Here is a 19,599-nt window from a genome sequence, read left to right as displayed (position 1 = left end):
CTGTGTGTATTAAGCAACGTGTAAGCGTTTGGACCTGCATAGGCCCATAACTAACACGCTCTGCACTGGACTTTAGTTCTTCTTTTAGTTTGTCAATATTGCGGTCTATTTCAGTTTCTCAAAATAGCACCAACAATGCTCCTTAACACACCTCCTTTTTAGACCAGCACACCCATGAGTCCACAAAGTGCAAATAGATTCACTATTTAAACAACGTGTCGCAATACACAAAAATTAGGGTTGCGCTGGTCTGAAAATAGCAACAAATTGCGCCAAACATGCCTTGCACCTTATTGCGCCGGGTGTATGATAGGGCCCATAGACTGCACCCCAAAATATTGCGGTAATAAGAAATAATTAGTATTAATTAATTGTTATTTTATACCATGTCAAATTCATAGATTTTTATAATATAATAACATTAATTGTGCAATCACTTATTACACATTTCAATAACAATGTCAGAATAATAGTTGCCTTCACTGAATGATGGAAAATTAATTCATCCATATTGTAAAATTATATTTTTACAATCGTTATTTTAAACATTAAATTAGACTCATAACTTCAATTTGAAATGACTTTGTTCCATGCATAATAACTTTTGTTGTAACTATTTATAGACAACAAAATTATCCATATATCTATGAATCCACCTTTGTTATTACAAAATTACATTTATGTGAAAAATAACAATAAAAAAAAAACAATTATGTGTTTGAAATGGCATTAAAAATATTTGCCAAACAACTACTGGACTAACCAAGTAAACATTCATTCATTCATTTTCTTTTCGGCTTAGTCCCTTTATTAATCTGGGGTCACCACAGAAGAAAGAACCGCCAACTTATCCAGCACATGTTTTACGCAGCGGATGCCCTTCCAGCTGCAACCCATCTCTGGGAAACATCCATACACACTCATTCACCCATATACGCTACGGACAATTGAGCTAACCCAATTCACCTGTACGCATGTCTTTGGACTGTGGGGGAAATCGGAGCACCCGGAGAACACGGGGAGAACATGCAAACTCCCCACAGAAACGCCAACTGACCCAGCCGAGGCTCGAACCAGCCACCTTCTTGCTGTGAGGCGACAGCACTATCTACAGCGTCACCGCATCGCCATCCAAGTAAACATTAAAAATAAAAATCTGCAGCTAAACCCTAAAGTGAGATTAATAGCAAGCTGCAGTAAATAAAAGCCCTGTACATATCAGTGGAAAATGTCACAAACTCGCCCAACTTCAGTCATCACTCATCTGTATTACTGCCTGAGCCGAATCATCCAGCAACGATCCTGCTTGTACATGCAGCCCCTGTCAGTGGCATTTAAGAATGATGCTTCGCTGATTCAGGAGAGCGTTAAATCAAATCCTGAACCGTAAATCGAGTACTTTTATTATTAATTCCCATCCAGCAGTACATGCGCAGTGGCTGCAGTGATGATGTGATCGATCGGCTGCATGATTCATCAGCATCATTCATCTTTGCTTATCAGATGCGACCAGGGACCAGGTTATGGATGTCCTGTGCATGTGTGTGTGTGAGAGAGAGACTGTAAATTGTCTGCCCAGAGTACACTTTCCACAGATTAGGAGGAGGACGCTCAACGCACCCAGCTTAATAATTACCAAATGCTCCCTCCCCTCTCAGTGTAGCAGTATATATTTGAGGAATCTTTGCTGTTTTTGGCGTTCGAGTATGAGATGAGAAGCGAGAAAAGAGGCTTGAAAGAGACCCAGCAGGGAACAGACTGAAGCAGTGAGCAAATCTACTTTTAAACCAACAAAAAGGATGTTGATGTTGATCCTGCTTTTGTGGCTAAGCTTGTCCACAACAAGCGCAGCCCCTAACTTAAAGAAATCACCCACGGAGGCGCCAATACTTATAACTGCACCGCCGACTGAAGCTAGATCCCGCTTCGCCATGCTAGATGATGTTCGGCTGCTGGCCAACGGTCTGCTTCAGCTCGGCCAGAGTCTCAGAGAGTTTGTGCACAAGACCAAGTCTCAGATCAACGACATCTTCCAGAAGCTCAACATCTTTGATCGTTCCTTCTACCAGCTCTCGGTGGTCACCAGCGAAATTAAGGAAGAGGAGGAAAAGTTGAAGGAGACCACTATATTTTTGAAGGCCAATAATGAGGAGATCAGAAACCTGTCATTGGAGATCAACTCGAAAATTAACAACATTCTCCAGGAGCGGAGCCAGCTGCACACTAAGGTCGGTGGGCTGGAGGAGAAGCTTAAGGGCTTGTCGCAGAGTATGATGCCTTTGGAGCAACTTCAAGAGATCACTGCTTTGAAGGTGAGTTTGGTGAAGAATTTGAACTCAAGCTATGGTTTTTCAAGTTTAATTATGTACTGTATTACGCATTTGAATCAAAAATCTGATTACAAGAGTAAAACCAATATATACTAATAAAATGGATTGCATATCTGTACAAATATCTGTTCCAAATGAATCAAGCTGCACATTTACAGCATTACCAATTTGTTTGTTTGCAGGATGTGATTGAAACACAAGAAAGGACCATAACAGACTTGCTTAGATCTGTTAAAGAGCAACATGACCAGCTAAACTATCAGAAGATCAAAATTAAAAGTCTTGAAGATAAGGTAGGCAATGGTGTTTTATGAATATTCGAGTTTTCCTGCAAGTTCAAATTAGAAACTTAGAAATTTTATGTATTTCGATAATGAAAATAGCTAACAAAATCTTACTTATTATGCAATAAATATGTAATAAATATACTAAAAGGCATTGTAATAACTAATATCTATAAATACTTACCGATTATCTATGGGATTTAAAATAATTATTTAATATATCTTCTGCCTTTTTTGTGTTATTAATAATAAACATGCATTTATTTCAGGTCAACTATGACACTTTTCAAGACACCATTGAAAAACCTATGGATTTAAACCCAGAAACCCCTGACCCTTTTCGGTACTTAACAACAAACTCAACAAATGGAACTACGGATATAAATGGTAAGAACGTGATCAAATAAATATAAAATCTATTTAAATGTTTGCTTATATAAATCTTTAATCTTCAGCTATTTGCTTTGCTGCACAGATTTTCCAACAGACTGCAGTGAGGTGTTCACAAGAGGCCAGAAAACCAGTGGAATTTACCCAATCAAACCCAATCAATCTGAGCCTTTCTATGTTTACTGTGAGATAACCCCTGGTAAGAAACCAATAACGTTCAATGTACATTATCTGACTTCCTACTTATAGCAATTACAAAACCTGTGATAGGATATATTACAAAGGGCACACAAAACCCATTCACTAAATATGAAGGATGTGCTTTTATTCAATTCAATTAATCTTTGTTTCTATAGTGTTATTTATCATGTAAATTATGTCAAGGCAGTTTAACATCATCAATCTTCTTATCAAAGAGATTATAAGACTCTTTTCACGGTTGACATTTTTTCTCTTTAAGACGGTGCTGCCACAGTCATCCAGAGGAGGGAGGATGGTTCAGTTGATTTTGACCAGTCATGGGAAAAATATGAACATGGATTTGGGAAATTAGAAAGTAAGTATGGGTCAAAAAAACTAAATCATAAAATGTTTTCCTATGCGTTTTTTTTTTAAAGTTCACATTTAAATTGGAATGTTGCCAAAACAATCCCCTTTCACACAGATCTGTGAAAAAATATATATATAATAATTGCATTATGCATACCAGGCCAGTAGTTGCGATGTCAAGAACTCACAAATGTAGAATGAAAACGTAATACTTTTCTACATTACGTCCCAATAGCTTCAATAATGTGAACAGCTAATTATGAAGCATTTTAGCCAGAGACAATTGCAAAAATACATCACAATCTATGCTCCAGACTTAAAGACTAGCATATTCTTTCTATCATCCCCTCAACTAATTTGAAATGTCTTTGTGTTACAGAAGAGTTCTGGCTTGGCTTGGCTAAGATCCATTCCATTGCTCAACAAGGAGAATACATTTTACACATTGAACTGGAGGACTGGAAGGAGGAAAAGAGATTCATCGAGTACACCTTCACTTTGGAAGGCCCTGCATCTGACTATGCCCTTCACTTGGCACCTTTGTCTGGAGATCTATCCGACGCCATGAGCAACCACACGGGCATGAAGTTCTCAACCAAGGACAGGGACAACGATAATCATGACGAGTCCAACTGTGCCCGCAACTACACAGGTATCAAACACTCAACAAAATTAACACATTATTAGGGTTAATTTAGCCCAAAATTTAATTTTTATTCTGTCATTAATCATTCCCAAGTGGTTGCAAAGCCAAATTTCCTCATCTTCTGAAAACAATTGGCTATTTACAAACAAAGTGACAGATTCCTTTCATTAAAAGTCTGTTCATGCCAATCTACACTGTGAAAAATGCTAGGTTCCACACGATTCCTTCATGTTGTCTCAACACAAATCCATCAAGTTAACTTAATATTTTTTTATTTAAGTGGGTTAAACATAAAACATTAAATTTTTGCCCCCAAGAAACTTAAGAATTATGTTGTTTTAACTCATTTATATAAGTAGTTTAAACAAGTAGCAAATGTCATGTCCATATGTCTGAGCGGTTAAGTTTAAGATGCTTCAAAACAATCCTAAAGACAGCAAAAAATAAATGCAAAATTTTGGACCAGATTAAAGCTCTTATAGTTCCTAGAACTATTTGCAGAAGTACTTGCTTTTTTAAGAAACTATATTAGCTCCCACTTTACAGTAGGGTGTCGAAAAACAGCTATTTCCAGTTATGCAAGTGTACATTGACTGGGCAAATGCATGCCTTAATAAACACCAGTACATTATTTTAGTGTTACAATACAAAAATCATACAGAAAATTAATGTCCATGGCATTGTTCTTTTCTCAACATCAATAATGGTTTGCACTACAAGCTGTCATTGATAATTTAGTCATCTCCTTTTTTGCTTTTTCAACCACATAACTTGTACATCTACAGTGAACATTTGCTTTAAGAAAACCCACAACAAAGTTGATTGTGACACCTTCCATTTTTCAGCTGCTGATTTTATTAAAGTCACACTTGAAGTTGCTGTGGAAATTTTGATCTAGGGGCATAGTGGGTGGATAGTTCTTATTATAGAGTTCCTACTTTGTGCAAAAGCTCCTTATCATTTCATTTAAGCCTTTTATTCCAAATTTTCCAAAGTCCAGAAACTCAATCACTTTTTATGATGAGTAAATGTATTTGTTTACATACAAACATTGATCAGTGAACAATGTTTACAGAATTAACATTTTGATTACAGAAGCTCAAATGCTTGCTTGATAAGGGAGAACCAATGAGGTTCATTCTTGTGTCAAGCAGCATGTTTGTGCTTTCATTAGGACCACTGAGGGTTTGCTCATATGTCCAGCAGGCATGGAAGATGCCTGCAGGTCAATGTTTATCAAGGATTAGGAAAAAACGATTTTCAATGAAGGGACATCATCACTTTTGTTCAGAATATGACAAAGTTAATCATGACAAATTTAATTAAGGGCTGAGAATCACTCAGTATATAATTAAGGTCACAATGTACTCAATTTTTTATTGTTTCAGGTGGTTGGTGGTTTGATGCATGTGGGGACACCAACTTAAACGGAAGATATGCCTGGATGAGATCGAAGGCTCGCCACCAGCGCAGGAAAGGAATCCACTGGAGGCCATCCAAAGGAAGCTCATATACCCTCAAATCCACAAAGATCACCATCAGACCATCAACCCAATTTCAATAATCCCTGACCCTAGACTCTCCATTGGGAAATTCAAAATCAATCAGTGAGGTCACACTGGCAGCAGACACCCGGCCAACAAAACTTTTCCCTTTCTTTAAAGACAGCCGAAACTGAATGATGCAATGGAACTGCAACAGGTCATTGACTCTGGAAGAGGTTAAAAACCAAGTCAAAGGGTTATTGCAACATGCATGCGTTAGTTAGTCGGATTAGAAATTAGTAGCTTGTTGACCAAGAAGTTCTAAGACTGAACAGATTCAAATGACAAAATGACAAGATGGAACAGAATCTGGTGCATGTTATTATAGCAATATGTAAATCTGCAGTTGTAGACCACATGCATATTATGATAGAGCTACACTATAGTCAACTATACAGCTTCTAAATGTCAGTTCACATTGCATGTTAAAGACTGTATTTAACCAAATTATGCAAATGTGCAACAGTAGAAAAGCAAACGATAACACTTTGTAATAACTTTCATTACATCATGACGGTCATGCTTTAACACACTTTATATATTTTTGCATATAAAAAAAGGTATATCTGCATTTTTCGGTCACACTTTATTTTGATGGTCCGTTTATTGAATTTAAGTTACATTGCATCTACATGACAACTAATTCTAATAAGATTAGAAGTAGACATTTACATTTAGTCATTTAGCAGACGCTTTTATCCAAAGCGACTTACAAATGAGGACAAGGAAGCAATTTTAGGTTGGGGTTAGGGTTGGGGCTAAGGTTAGTGTAAGTTGACATGTACTTGCAAGTCAGTTAAATGTCTGTTGAAGGAGCAGTATTAACAGATATTAAGCAGTCTACTAATACTCAAATGCACCATCAAAATAAAGTGTTTACCATTTTTCATTTTGTATTGAAAGTTAATATTATTATTGAAAATTATTACAAAGTGTTACCAAAAAATGTGGTGTTATAGTTGAAGTTGGGTCTTCTTCATGTCTCTTTCTGTTACTGAGTCATATTGACTCCTGGTTATGCTTTGTACATACTCAGCTGTACTGTATATATTTAGTTTACAGATTGTTTCTCAGTGGTGTGCGGGTGCAACATATTTATAGTGACAATAAGGCATAAAATAAAAAATAAATGCTTTAAATCAGCCAATAATAGCACTTGGTGAGACTTGAAATATCTTATAGGACTGGTTATTACAGTAAACTCAATGGTATAATTAAAACAAACTCTCAACACAGAATAGAGCATACACACAACTTTACACAGGAGCTCAGATTATTCAAATAAACCAGATACTTTAACAGTTTAGCTCAAGGGGAGGGGAAGAAGAGAACAAATTGTTAACAGAAAATAAATAAATAATCCAGCAGGAGGACAGGAAATTGGAGGAGTTGGAAATCAACTTATCATAATTAACATGTTATATGGTCTGTTTATATGACAAGTGTGATAAATCAGAGCGTGAATATTGCCGGCAGTAAACCATATCCCAATCTACCCAGTCATCAGCACAAATCAAGGCTGGCTATGTAGAGTCCAGAGGAAGATAACAAAGTTGGCACAGGGTGAGAGAGGACAAACGTGTCCTCTGTATGGCAGGTTATGTCAACGTACACTGAAGATAAGCATCTTTGTCTGGCCGACCGCGACTATATTAGTAAACCTAAAATAGCTTGAACTATACAGCGAAGCAGACTGCTCAAATTGATACAATGCTAAAGCTATTTGTCAATGAGAAAAAACAAAGATAAGACTTTTTATTAAAGAAAAAAAAAGTATGTTTGGCCAATTTATTTGATGATACGAGTGTGTAAAATGCTTCAATGTGTTGCACGTGTCAATTTTCAATTTTAATCACACAAGGAAACATGTTTATTGGGGAATGCAGAACAGCTGCTAAATTAAATAGAAGGGTGAACCGATGAAATAATTACACTGTAGTCAACGCACACTTTTTGTTGAGCTTTTTGTTTTTCTATGCATTTTTCCAAGTAAAAAATAAATAAATAAAAACCTGTAGTTAGTCTTTATTATTTTTGATAAAACTTTACAATAATGCTTCATTATTTAATGTATCTACTAACATGAACAAACAATGAACAATTTATTATGGTATTTATTCATATCTGTTAATGTTAGTTAATGGAAATAAAGTTGTTCATAATTAGTTCATGTTAACTCACTGTGCATTAACTAATGTTACCATGCATGAATTAGGATTATAAAAGTACATTAGTAAATGTTGAACTATGATTATGAAATGTTAAACATGTATTGGTCATTATTAGGTTCATGTTAGTAAATACATTAACTAATGAAACCTCAATTGTAAAGAGTGACCATTTTATTTATATAGTTTTTCTCTTCCCAATATAACAGGATCCTTACACAAATTCACATGTAAAGTGAATAAACACACTGATTGTTACTTTTGGCAAATAATGCATGAAGTAGCTTTATTTTAAATGTGAAGAAAAAGGTTAAATTGACAAGACGCGAAAGTTATAATACTAGCTATGCCAACGTATTTTTAAAATCTTATTAAAATTAGGGCTGCACAATATATCGTTTCAGCATCGATATCGCTATGGTCACATTGCAAGATATATGAAATGTTGAGCTTGTATTATAATTTATTATTTGCCTGTGTTTTTTTAATACCTGTAATTGTATAATGACTTTAAAAAGCATTCAGGTATAAGAAATTGTACCATTTGCGAACTTAACTTAAATTTTATTTTTATTGATTATCATTCAGTTACTGTACTTGAATACTGTTAGACATGGGATATGATAAAACACTTTTTTTTAATTGTATATTTTAATATTGTATATTGTTATGCATGAAAATACTCTTAACACATGCAAATACATAAATGCACTGCAAATAGCACAGACCACAACGAAAATGTGTCAGGGACCACAAACATTTTATAGATTGTTTATTAGCTTTTATGGAGATGTACTCACATTGCAGAATCATTCCAGTTGATTTAACATTATAAATACTTCACAAATAGAGATATTAAGTCATCTGTAGGCCCACACGGAATCTGCAGATTTTCAACCCATCTATTTATTTAGTTGAGGGTAAATGTATATTTATTCAATTTTTAAATTAATTTTAGTAATATGACTGACTAATATGAAAACGTTCATATGATTTACTCACAATACAGTTTGTAAAGTAATAATTTCTGTCTTTTAGCAGATATATGGTAGATCAGTGGTGTAGTCTGGGCTATACGCACGTATACTCCATATGCCTACTTTTTTCCACGAGCTGTTTGGGCATTACGACTTCTGAGGATCGATAATTGCGTATACCCTCGGTATACTCTGTATACTTGTTTTGCTGATTAAACTTCCCTAATTTATGTGTATTCATGTCCTCTTTAGCTATATAGCAAATGTTTTTTTTTTAACTTGCATCTTAATTTGTTGCAATTGGTGCATTTTTTTTCATTCCACACCCTCTGATGACCGCAGCGGCTGCGAGAACTTTGTGAGAGTTTTTCGAAGACGTTATTTTTGAAGAAAGCTTGAAGCCTGTAACCATCGACTTCCATAGTATATTTTTCCTTCTGTGGAAGTCAATAGTTACAGGTAACTTATGTTAAATAAATATATATTGCTAATATATCAAAGAAACATTGACTTTCGTCGTTTTTTTGCCTACTTTAAAAAATTGGGTTGGGTGGGTAATACCACCTTTTTTTGTTTTAGGACTACACCACTGTGGTAGCTATATGAGAGACTTGCTTTGTTTACCAAATAAAAGGATCTAATAGGATTTGCATTATTACCATTAAATAATTTTTTTAACATATTAAGTTTTTAGTTACGATACACCCAAAATCATTCCACGTAAATCTGCAGATTTTTTACAATATTCTGCGCAGAAATAGCAAAAAATGTCCGCAGATTCTGTCTGGTAATAGTCATCTGGTAAAGTTGTATTAATATCGCAATATATTTAGTAAAATAAATAAATATTGCAATTATTTTTCCAATATCGTGCAGGTCTTATTAAAATAATTGGATTAAAAGTTTGTAAATTGGACATTCCAGAATTCCAAAAGGTGTTGTTTTTTTTTTCATTTGAGTTACTTTATCATTTGTAAATGCAGCAGTTAAAATATAGGGCTGCCGGAGGATTTTGAATATGACTGTGGATGACATGGAGTTGGGAGTCCAAAAATCCAAACATTACTGATCTATACACTTAAAGAGTGTTTGTACCTGTAAGTGGTGTTGGGCACATAAACGTCTCTGGCAGGGAACTCCAGGATCTCTTTTGTTGGCCGCACTCGACTGTCAGGGTAAGGCTTGACTTGAAGCAGGTCAGGAGTCAGGCAATAGTGTGGGTTCTCGGGGGCTGGAGAGATATCGATCTTCAGCTGGGCTACAGGCATGGAGAAAACAAGTTATGCAAGCCTTTACATAAAGAGTTAATAGAGTCAAAATCTATTGATTAAACACGTCATAGGAACTCTACCTGTAATGGGCCTCAGTCTACGCAGTACAGAGGACGGACGCCGCATGTCAGCTAGGAACTTGTAGAGATCTTCATCACTAAGTCGATCTCCTTCCTAATAAATGATGGAAAAACAAAACCTCTTTAATTATTAAAAACTCAAAAGCATTCTTTTAATTGCTTTAGCAATTTAATGACTGCTAACTGAGGGACTGTAAACTTTCTATAAACAAAATCAATACTGTGGTGTTTTTTAGTATAGCAGTGTGACCTGTTTGAAGAAGTTGGTGACCGTCAGGGTGGCAGGCCTGAAGCTTGTCAAACTGCAGGATTCATCTCCGCTGGTGGTTCTCTCAAGTGAACGACGACCCACAATACTAGAGTTCCTCCGTTCTGACCATGAGCCTTTCCGTTCTGTGTAATAGAGCAGAGACAACAATTCAAAGACTTTAGTAGTGTGATGTCGTTATTTATTATAAAGAGTAAAAATATATACTATTAAATGCTACTACAGTGCAAAATGCTGCTGCGAGGCTGTTGAACAGAGCACTGATCACATTACTCCAAATGAAGTCTCTCATCATTGGCTCTCTGTTCATTTTAGAATTCATTTCAACATTTAACTCTTTGTTTTCAAAGCTTTTAATGGTCAAGCCCCATCACATCTCGCAGATCTTCTCGATCTCCGAGTTCCTCAAACAGCACTGTCCCTCTGTCTCACTTTAAAACTAAGGTGATAGGGACCTTCTCAGTTGCTGCCCCCTGTCTCTGGAATCAACTGCCTCTAGACATCCACCTTGCACCTTCTATTACATCTTTTAAAACAATGTTACAAGCAAATCTTTATTCCTAGGCTTTTTAATTGTTTGATTGTGTTTTCATGTATAAGTGTCTCATGGTTTGTTTAACTCCCATACGCCCCCAACCCCATCCTTGATTCTTTTTTGATATAAATAAATAAACTTTACTTACCTACTTACAAACTTACTTAAAAATGAAGAAATAAATTGAGATAAGTCTAGTTATTACAATTAACTTAGGCCCAGATTTACAAACAGCTGTCTATCAGGATGCTTGCATTTTTATAAAAATATCGGGACAGATATTTTTTGCAAACTTGCTGCATGCACATTTGAGTTTTATTTTTATGAATTAAAATTATTTTTTTTTACTTCATTAAGTTTTTCCCGTACCACTTTTCCTGTACCACTCAAAAGTTTGAAAATTAAAGGGATTGTTCACACAAAAATGAAAATGTACCCATTATTTAGGCCCAATCGCAATTCTACCCCTTAGCCCTCCCCCTTACCCCTACTCCTCATTTTGCGCATTCAAGTGGAGGCGTAAGGATGTCCCAATTCTCTTTAGTTCGAAGGCATAGGGTTAAGCAAGATAGCCCTTGAAACTGAGATTTTTCAGGACCACACTCAAAACCAAGGGGTAAAAACATTTCCCAGAATACACCAGCCACAATGGCAGCATAGCTGCACATGAAAGTTTTTTGTCATTAGTACGAATTTTTACAACAAACAAGCATATGTGTTAATACATTTATAACTACATTTGTGTTTTACCATCATGCCTAAAAAAGAAAAAAGAAAAAACAAAGACCGCTAAATTTTGCTATCTATAATCCTTAATAATAACTCCTGTATAGTAGTCCCACAACATACTTTCACATCTGTCACTCGATGACACTGTCAGAAAAGTCTAGTGGCTGGTAATGACCTTTTTACAATGTCTGGTATAATGTTAATGTTGTTTTCATGTATTTACATAGTAAAATATGGTCTCTGTGTAAATGCACAGTACAGTTACGAGCTTTTTGCCACATTATATAATTATGATAACATGACACATGTCTTCAGTGATTTTCTGAGGATAAATACCAAAAAATAACTCAACTGGAATAACTACAGCAGCCGCCATTGTCAATCTCATTTGAAGCAAGAGATCGTGATGACTGATGAGTACGTGTGCAGGTGTTGTAGTGCTGTCCCATTTCTTAGGGGTAAATTTTGAAATCCTTCCCCTTCACACTCTGTTTCCAGGGCCAAGGGAAAGGGGTACAAAAATAAAATTGGGATTGGGCCTTACTATCCCCCTCGAGTGATTCTAACAAACCTTTATGAGTTTCTTTAATCTACTGAGCATTAAAGAAGATTTTTTTTAAAAGCTGAAAACCTGTAACCATTGACTTCCATAGTAGGAAAAACAAATACTATGCAAGTCGTTGGTTACAGGCTTCCAGCTTTCTTCAAGATATCTTCTTTTGTGTTCAAGAGGAGAAAAACACTCAGATTTGGAACAAGTGAAGGGTGAGTAATTGATCACCAAATTTTCAGTTTTGGGTGAAGTACCCCTTTAACTGTTTGCAAGTTCAAAATTAAAATGCACATTATCTGTGCGATATGAAGACTCACCCGACAGCCCCATGTCCACCTCTGTATCTCTCTCCAGACTGCCTGCGCTGTTAACTATATTCATCAGGTGGATGGCCGTCCAGGCAAAGGGCATCCGGTAACGTCCAAGTCTCTGGCAGAACTGTTCGGCCTGACTACGCAGCTTCTCAAGCTTTTCTTTATTCTGTGGAACAAAATAAATGAATATCACTCACAATATCAAGCAAATAAATAACCGGATGTCAGTATATGCAACATACAAGCTTTCTTGAAAGGCTTACTTTGGCAGCATCAGACTCTTTAAAGACCATATAAGGCTCTGCACACTCTCCAATGTCTCCCTGCTGTAGCACCTTCTCAAGCTGAAATCAAACACAGATAAGACATTTTAAAAGATCCGCACTTATATTTTAGATAAATATCAATATTTGAAAGACTTAATTTTGATAGACTTAAAGGCTCAATGTGCAAATTATGCCACTAGAATTCAAAGCTGAATAATCAAAACAAAAATAAAGATGCAGCTTGGTGACTCTTGGGATTTGTCGTAATACTTCTAATCATTCATTCATTCATTTCCCTTCGGCTTAATCCATTATTTATCAGGTGTTGCCACAGTGGAATGAATCCCCAACTATTTCGGCAAATGTTTCACACAGCAGATGCCCTTCCAGCCACAACCCAGTACTGGGGAAACATCCATAAACTTACACATATTTCAATTCATCTTTATTTCTATAGCGCTTTTACAATGTAGATTGTGTTAAAGCAGCTTAACATAGAAGATTAGTGATTAAGTTTTCAGAGTTTCAGTTCAGTTCAGGGTGGTTTAATGTTCACTGCTGAAAGTGTAATCACTGAAGAGCAAATCCATCAATGCGCAGCTCCACAAGTCCCGAACCATGTAAGCCAGTGGCATACACTCCTACACTCCGGCCAATTGAGTTCATTAAACTGACCTGTAGCGCATGTCTTTAGACTGTGGGGAAACCGGAGCACCCAGAGGAAACCCACACAAACACGGGGAGAACATGCAAACTAAACACAGAAATGTCAACTGGTCCAGCCAGGTCTTGGACCAACTACTTTTTTGCTGCGAGGCGACAGTGCTATCCACTGTGCCACCCTAATACTTTTATTTGAGCTTCTATAAAAAAATTGCTTTTAAATAAATAAAAAACAAGTATGTTGTCATATGTAACCAACCTTAATAACAAGGAAGACATCTTGAGAAGGGTAAGTGATTGAAAAGACAGCAGAACGGGCCAGGGTGGAGATTGCAGCAGATGGGATGTGCGGTCGGAGCATGCCCTTCGTTTGCTCCGAGTTCAAATCAAAGTAAAAGTTCTCTGATATCTAAAGATTAAGACAGGAGAATGTTAGGATCCATCCATATTAGCGGAAGTGTTGAAGAGCAGGTGACTACTACCCTCTAGTGTTGAAATCAGTAAGCAATGTCATGCAGAATGTTCTGTACAAACAAAAAAAGTAACATTATGCTTTTTGGAAACCTGAAGGGTAAAAGAATCTAAATGCAATTCACATTTTGTTTCATAAATGCTTTTAAAAGACAGTACAAAAATATATCCTATTATTTTTGGCATATTTGTAAACCATATTGCATACTATTCATTATTTTACATATAAATATAGAACATTAAATGTATATTTTTGGATTTAAACTAAGCCATGCATCACGAAGGGAATCACTGACAACATCTCACCTTTTTCTTTTCTTTTACATCATACAAGGCCAAAGTTGCAAATATAGGCTCAATTTCTATCTCAAACCTTGAATGAGAAAAATGTCAGCAAAATTGTAGTAATTAGACTTACAATTCAGTCTACAAAAGCAGTTTCTCACTTACTTCAAAGACAAACACTTGACAAGAAGCCTTTGACCAAAATGTTCTTTTGGAACATCAGGCACACAGTGGCGCTCGATGGGTTCTTCCTACATTAATAGGAAAAAAAATAATAATGACCATCGAATAAATTTAACTGAATAATCTTTTCATGTTTTTAGACCAGTGAGAGCTAATAAAACTAAAAAGAAGTCATAGTCCACCTCATCAAGAGCAGGATGCAGAGCGAAGAGCTCACGGTGGCGGTTTGACTTCCGCAGGTCTTCATTGTGGCGGTCGATCTCTTCATTCGGTACTCGATCCAGAAGGTGAGGCAGCAGAGCATCAGGCTGAGAGTTCTTCAAGTCGAATATACTGCAGGCCCAGCTGCCCCGTGGTGTGTCATCAATTGACATGGATCTTCGTTTCAAATCATCCTGAAACATAGAGCAGTCACTGATTTTATTCAGGAAGCATAAGAACACGTGCAATTGTTCTACTGAGCTTAGCAAGAAAAAAAAACATCACATAACAGTAGTAAAGGATTGTTTACCTGATCGTCCTGATAGCTGCTTTGATCTGGCAACTCATCAGACTCAAAGACCTGCTTGGGCAAACCTCTCTGCCTCTCCTTCTGCTTATCCAATGTGTTGGGGTTAAATGCTGTGCCCAACTTGTGGTACCTGTGAAACCAGAATACACTGATTTTTACAGGTTTGACAATCAGTATGCATAATAGAAACCCAATAGACAAACTGATCCAATGTTTATGTTCAAATGTCACCTCAAGCATAAGCAACAAAAATATTTGGGCACATTTCAAAGCCTAAAAAAATCTTGAAAATTTTGAAAACTTGAAAACTTTGGCATTAACAAATGTAATGAATTTCTGTTTAAGTTGATTTAATTTTAAATTAATATTATTTAATTGTATAATAGAGCAATAGTAATGACTATGTATGTATACTGTTATTTACAGAACACTGTCATTTAGTATAACAATAGTTTATATCCCAAAAAATGCTTTAATCCACTGGTTGGCCCAAGAAATGCTAATGAATTTTACTTTTAAAATTCCTTATACTTGGTCCCTATGGGTCACGCTACTAAAAATGACCCATTTTTCAGCAATTAGTTATAATCATGCAAAAATAATTAAATTCAGTGTGACTAATTATTATTTTATAAACACAATAATAAGTACATGTCAGAACACGTATCTTCTTTAACAAAAAAATGTATCAGTTATTCTGAATGACAATGCATTCAACATGCACACTACTTTAATTTGTACCAAAGCTATATAAAACTCATGTATATAAAATCTTTGCAAATATAATTTGATGCAGACACTAAAATGAGACATCCTGTTTTTCACCCATTTATTTGTTAAATGTGAAATTTCATTCCATTACTACTAGAATACAGTGAATTTAAAAAAAAGTTCAGGCTCAACATCTCTGATTAACTACAATGAAAAACAGAATAGAAGTTTCAGAATTAACAAACTGATACACAGCGAATTATAAAGGCCTATATATCTATCCAGTAAACTTGAGTTTGAATACCAGTGAATAGTATCATAAAAGCATCGTGCTGGAGAAACACTGTAGGCTAAAATCACTTGAATTCCTCATTGTCGTTTATGAGCTGGCCCACACAAAATTGTGCCTGCAGAAATCTAATGTTGCAGATACTTCCGGAGGATTGGAACAGCCGTCAATCACACAGAAGTACCAAGAACATAACACTTTCAGCTCCATTTAACACATTTCCACCATAGTGACACTAAACCAGTCTTAAGTTGCATGGGTATATTTGTAGAAACACATACCTTTTTATTTTTATGCCAACAATCATTAGCATATCAAGTAAAGCATATCATGTTTCATGAAGACATTTTGTAAATTTTCTACACTAAACATTTCAAAACTTAACTTTTGATTAGTAATATAAATTGCTTAGAACTTACTTTAGACAGCGTTAGAGGCAATTTTCTCAATATTTAGATTTTTTTGAACACTCAGATTACAGATTTTTTATTAGGAACTTTATCTCATGAATTCTAAAGCAAAAACAGATGCATGAAGAACTCTATAAAGAAGGATTATAAGAGCCTCATACTTGCGGTTAACGATGGCCCAGTCCTCAGTGTATGAGCGAGTGCAGTCTCTGACGTGTGGATCATTCTCACTGGAAAATGAAGTTAAATAAGTTAAATCCGTACTCCTGCTCATCAGAAGAACAAATGAAATAGCAGCAGTGATTAGTTTCTGCTGACAAAATCAAAAGCAAAACAAGAACACTTTTGGTTACTCAAAATCTAACTGATATGCTCAAATTAATTGAGGAAAATTTCAGCCCTACACTGTAAAAAATTATGACAAAAAGTAAAAAAAATTGTTCATGTTAATTTTAATCAGTTAAAGGAGTTATATAAATATCCTAAATATAAAATATATTTATATTATAAATTTTTATTTTTTTTAGTTGTGCAAAGTTAACTTAATATTTTTAGTAGGGATGCTCCGATACCATTTTTTAAAACTGATCCGATTCCGTTACCAAAATTCTGAGTATCGACCGATACAGATCCTATCCCGATAGTTTGGCGCTTTTTTAACATGAGTTAAGCCAAGTTTGAGCCAAGTTTTTATAGCTCTGGTGATAAACTCAAATAATATATTTTCTTTAGTAAAAATAACAGACATATAGGCCTACTGTATATGACAGATGACACAATCTAACTAAAAACATGATGCTTGCTGAAACTAGGCTACATTATTGGAGTAATAATTACGAAATTGATACGATCTGTTTTAGTCCAGCTTATGTTTCCTTTTTTAATATTAATATTTTTCTTTGAAATCTGTAAAAGGCTACCACTATTGGTGCATCCCTATTTTTTTGTAAGTTGAGATGACTAGAAAAGGTTATTGAGATTTATCTAAAGAATTTAAGGCAACAATATTTTTACAGTGTAAGTGTACAGTTCATTACACAGTATGTTACAATGATTTCAAGCTAAACTATTTTATGTGCTTCAGCTATTCATTTACAAAGCTTTGGTGGTCTGAAAATGCAAATGCTTGAAAATTGCAAAATCTTCAAGTCTATAGACATTCAAAGTTAACTAATCTCTGAAGCAAAATGATTCTGGATAAAGTGAGAAAGACATCAATTTAATTAAAATAGCGATCACTTATTTCCCATGATTTTAAATACAGGAAATATTTATAGAAATCCACCAAAAACAAAATAAAAGGCAATTTACTAGAGGTTCTAATAAGATGTTAATTGCACCAGTCTATTTATTTATTTTTAGTTTAGAATAAAGGCTTGTTTTAATACTGGATGAATCATATTTTTAAAAAAATCTCTTTAAGAGATGGTTTGACACCCTTGTTGAAATAAAGTAACTGATACAACCTACATATGAAATGGTTTTGATTGCAACTGTGGACACCAGTGTTTATATCCTAAATTAACATTTATTCTAGTACTTCAGTGATAATTAGGCTTTTGTAAACAGAGAAATAATGATAGTGTGTTACTGAAAAGACTGAAGAGCAGAGCAGTTTTACAACTATACACAACAGCTGCTGTCTAGATCAGCAGCAGCACAAACACAGATTTAAATGTGTGACGTGTTTTCATACTAGACACATCCTGTCATTTAGGAACAAGATTGCATGGATATTTGAATAAAGATTGCAACAATTAGTCTTGCAGCTCCTTCCGCATGAGATTTGAAAACGTTTACGCCGACAACCTGATTTCATTATGCCCATTTAGACCGGTCTCATTACTTCACAGTAATTCCCGCTCACCCCTCCTCAGGAACAGCCTGGCTGAGAGTCCGGCACTCTCTTGGCGTGTAAAGCACTTCAATGTCATCTGGAGGAAACTCGATCAGATCTCTCAAAGGTCCAGACTCTATAATGGGAGGATGTGTGATCAAATACTCTTCAAAATCCACTGGCTCTACTGCCTCTGTCAGAGGAATCTGCATGGAGAAGTACAAAAAAGGAACAGAGAAGGAAATGTGAAAACTGTTTTTGCCAAGACAGTATAACACAGAAGGGATACTGTTAAATACTCTCTGAAGTGTCAATCTCTCGCATTTAACATAGAAAGGCATATTCTCTTTGAAACGTAGTACTTACAGCATTGCTAGTCGCATTGCCTCCCACACTGAGGTTTTTAAGAAGTTGAGGAGAGCCTCCGTACTGACCAGCAATCTGCTTTCTGACCTCAGCCGCTACAGTCCTGGAGAACGACAGAGCGGAAATGGTATTATAATACAAACCAGACAGGAATCCCCATGACCTCTCAGCCGCATCTCATACTGAGCAAAAAACAGGGCAAAGATGGTGTTCTGAACAGAATACTGAATATGTCAGTTTGAAGAAGTCTATTACTCCACTTAAATTACAGCGATCAAACCTGAAGGCACTGTTCAAATTTTGCACTTCAAGAGGAGAATTTTGGCCTCAAATCAGTGTGTGGAACCACTTTCTTACACATCAAAGTTTCTTAGCTCATCCAAAGCCTTGGGTTTTGATTTGATTTTCGACCATTGTAGAAGTAACTGAAGGAATTTAGCACACTGATACTGAACTTGCCTGGAACTACTTGAGCTGTGTGTTTCCCTGAAAATGCCTTAGTTAACAGTGTTTCTCAATCACGTTCCTGGAGGACCACCAGCTCTACACTTTTTCTCGTGTCTCCTTAACCAAACACACCTTAGTCATATCATCAGCTCATTAGCAGAGACTGAAACACCTGTAATGGGTGTGACCGACAAAGGAAACGTCCAAAACATGCAGTGTTGGTGGTCCTCCAGGAACATGGTTGAGAAGCACTGCCTTAGAATGTCCCTCAGCCAATCAGAATCAAACATTCAAAAGCTACCATATTATAAGAAAGAACAAATGGATAGGAGAAATTTAAGACAGAAAACAAAAAACAAGTGAAAAATGTAATGCTGTATACTGTAACTGTAATACTTATCGGAGCGATCAGTGCATTGAACAATTTTATTTTGCATATTTTACCTTTCAGCTAATCAGAATCAAGATTTTCAATAGACCATGCAATAAGCAATGATAAAATAGGGCTGTGCAATATTCGGA

General features: G+C 35.7%; 2 protein-coding genes across 19 annotated transcripts in view; one reads left to right on the top strand and one right to left on the bottom strand.

Moving 5' to 3' along the window:
* dock7 (dedicator of cytokinesis 7) overlaps nucleotides 1-19,599 on the bottom strand; it is a 76,502-nt gene that overhangs the window by 52,543 nt on the left and 4,360 nt on the right. For all 18 annotated transcript variants that reach the window (XM_056460053.1, XM_056460048.1, XM_056460049.1 and 15 more), the window contains exons 2-14: nucleotides 18,631-18,733; nucleotides 18,295-18,470; nucleotides 16,589-16,657; nucleotides 15,018-15,147; nucleotides 14,689-14,901; nucleotides 14,489-14,574; nucleotides 14,345-14,411; nucleotides 13,827-13,976; nucleotides 12,902-12,982; nucleotides 12,642-12,804; nucleotides 10,490-10,632; nucleotides 10,240-10,333; nucleotides 9,984-10,146 (exon numbers count right to left, since the gene is read on the bottom strand). In XM_056460053.1, the coding sequence (XP_056316028.1) occupies nucleotides 9,984-10,146; nucleotides 10,240-10,333; nucleotides 10,490-10,632; nucleotides 12,642-12,804; nucleotides 12,902-12,982; nucleotides 13,827-13,976; nucleotides 14,345-14,411; nucleotides 14,489-14,574; nucleotides 14,689-14,901; nucleotides 15,018-15,147; nucleotides 16,589-16,657; nucleotides 18,295-18,470; nucleotides 18,631-18,733 (1,638 nt within the window). The remainder of the gene's footprint in view (nucleotides 1-9,983; nucleotides 10,147-10,239; nucleotides 10,334-10,489; nucleotides 10,633-12,641; nucleotides 12,805-12,901; nucleotides 12,983-13,826; nucleotides 13,977-14,344; nucleotides 14,412-14,488; nucleotides 14,575-14,688; nucleotides 14,902-15,017; nucleotides 15,148-16,588; nucleotides 16,658-18,294; nucleotides 18,471-18,630; nucleotides 18,734-19,599) is intronic.
* Nucleotides 1,687-7,760, top strand: angptl3 (angiopoietin-like 3). Its single transcript, XM_056460072.1, has 7 exons — nucleotides 1,687-2,312; nucleotides 2,513-2,623; nucleotides 2,884-3,001; nucleotides 3,090-3,203; nucleotides 3,465-3,560; nucleotides 3,933-4,205; nucleotides 5,588-7,760. Exons 1-7 carry the CDS (start codon nucleotides 1,800-1,802, stop codon nucleotides 5,761-5,763), a joined length of 1,401 nt encoding a protein of 466 aa, XP_056316047.1. The 5' UTR covers nucleotides 1,687-1,799; the 3' UTR covers nucleotides 5,764-7,760.

This window comes from Danio aesculapii, chromosome 6 (assembly GCF_903798145.1).
Source record: "Danio aesculapii chromosome 6, fDanAes4.1, whole genome shotgun sequence".
Lineage (NCBI taxonomy): Eukaryota > Metazoa > Chordata > Actinopteri > Cypriniformes > Danionidae > Danio > Danio aesculapii.
This window is presented reverse-complemented; position numbering and strand designations above follow the sequence as displayed.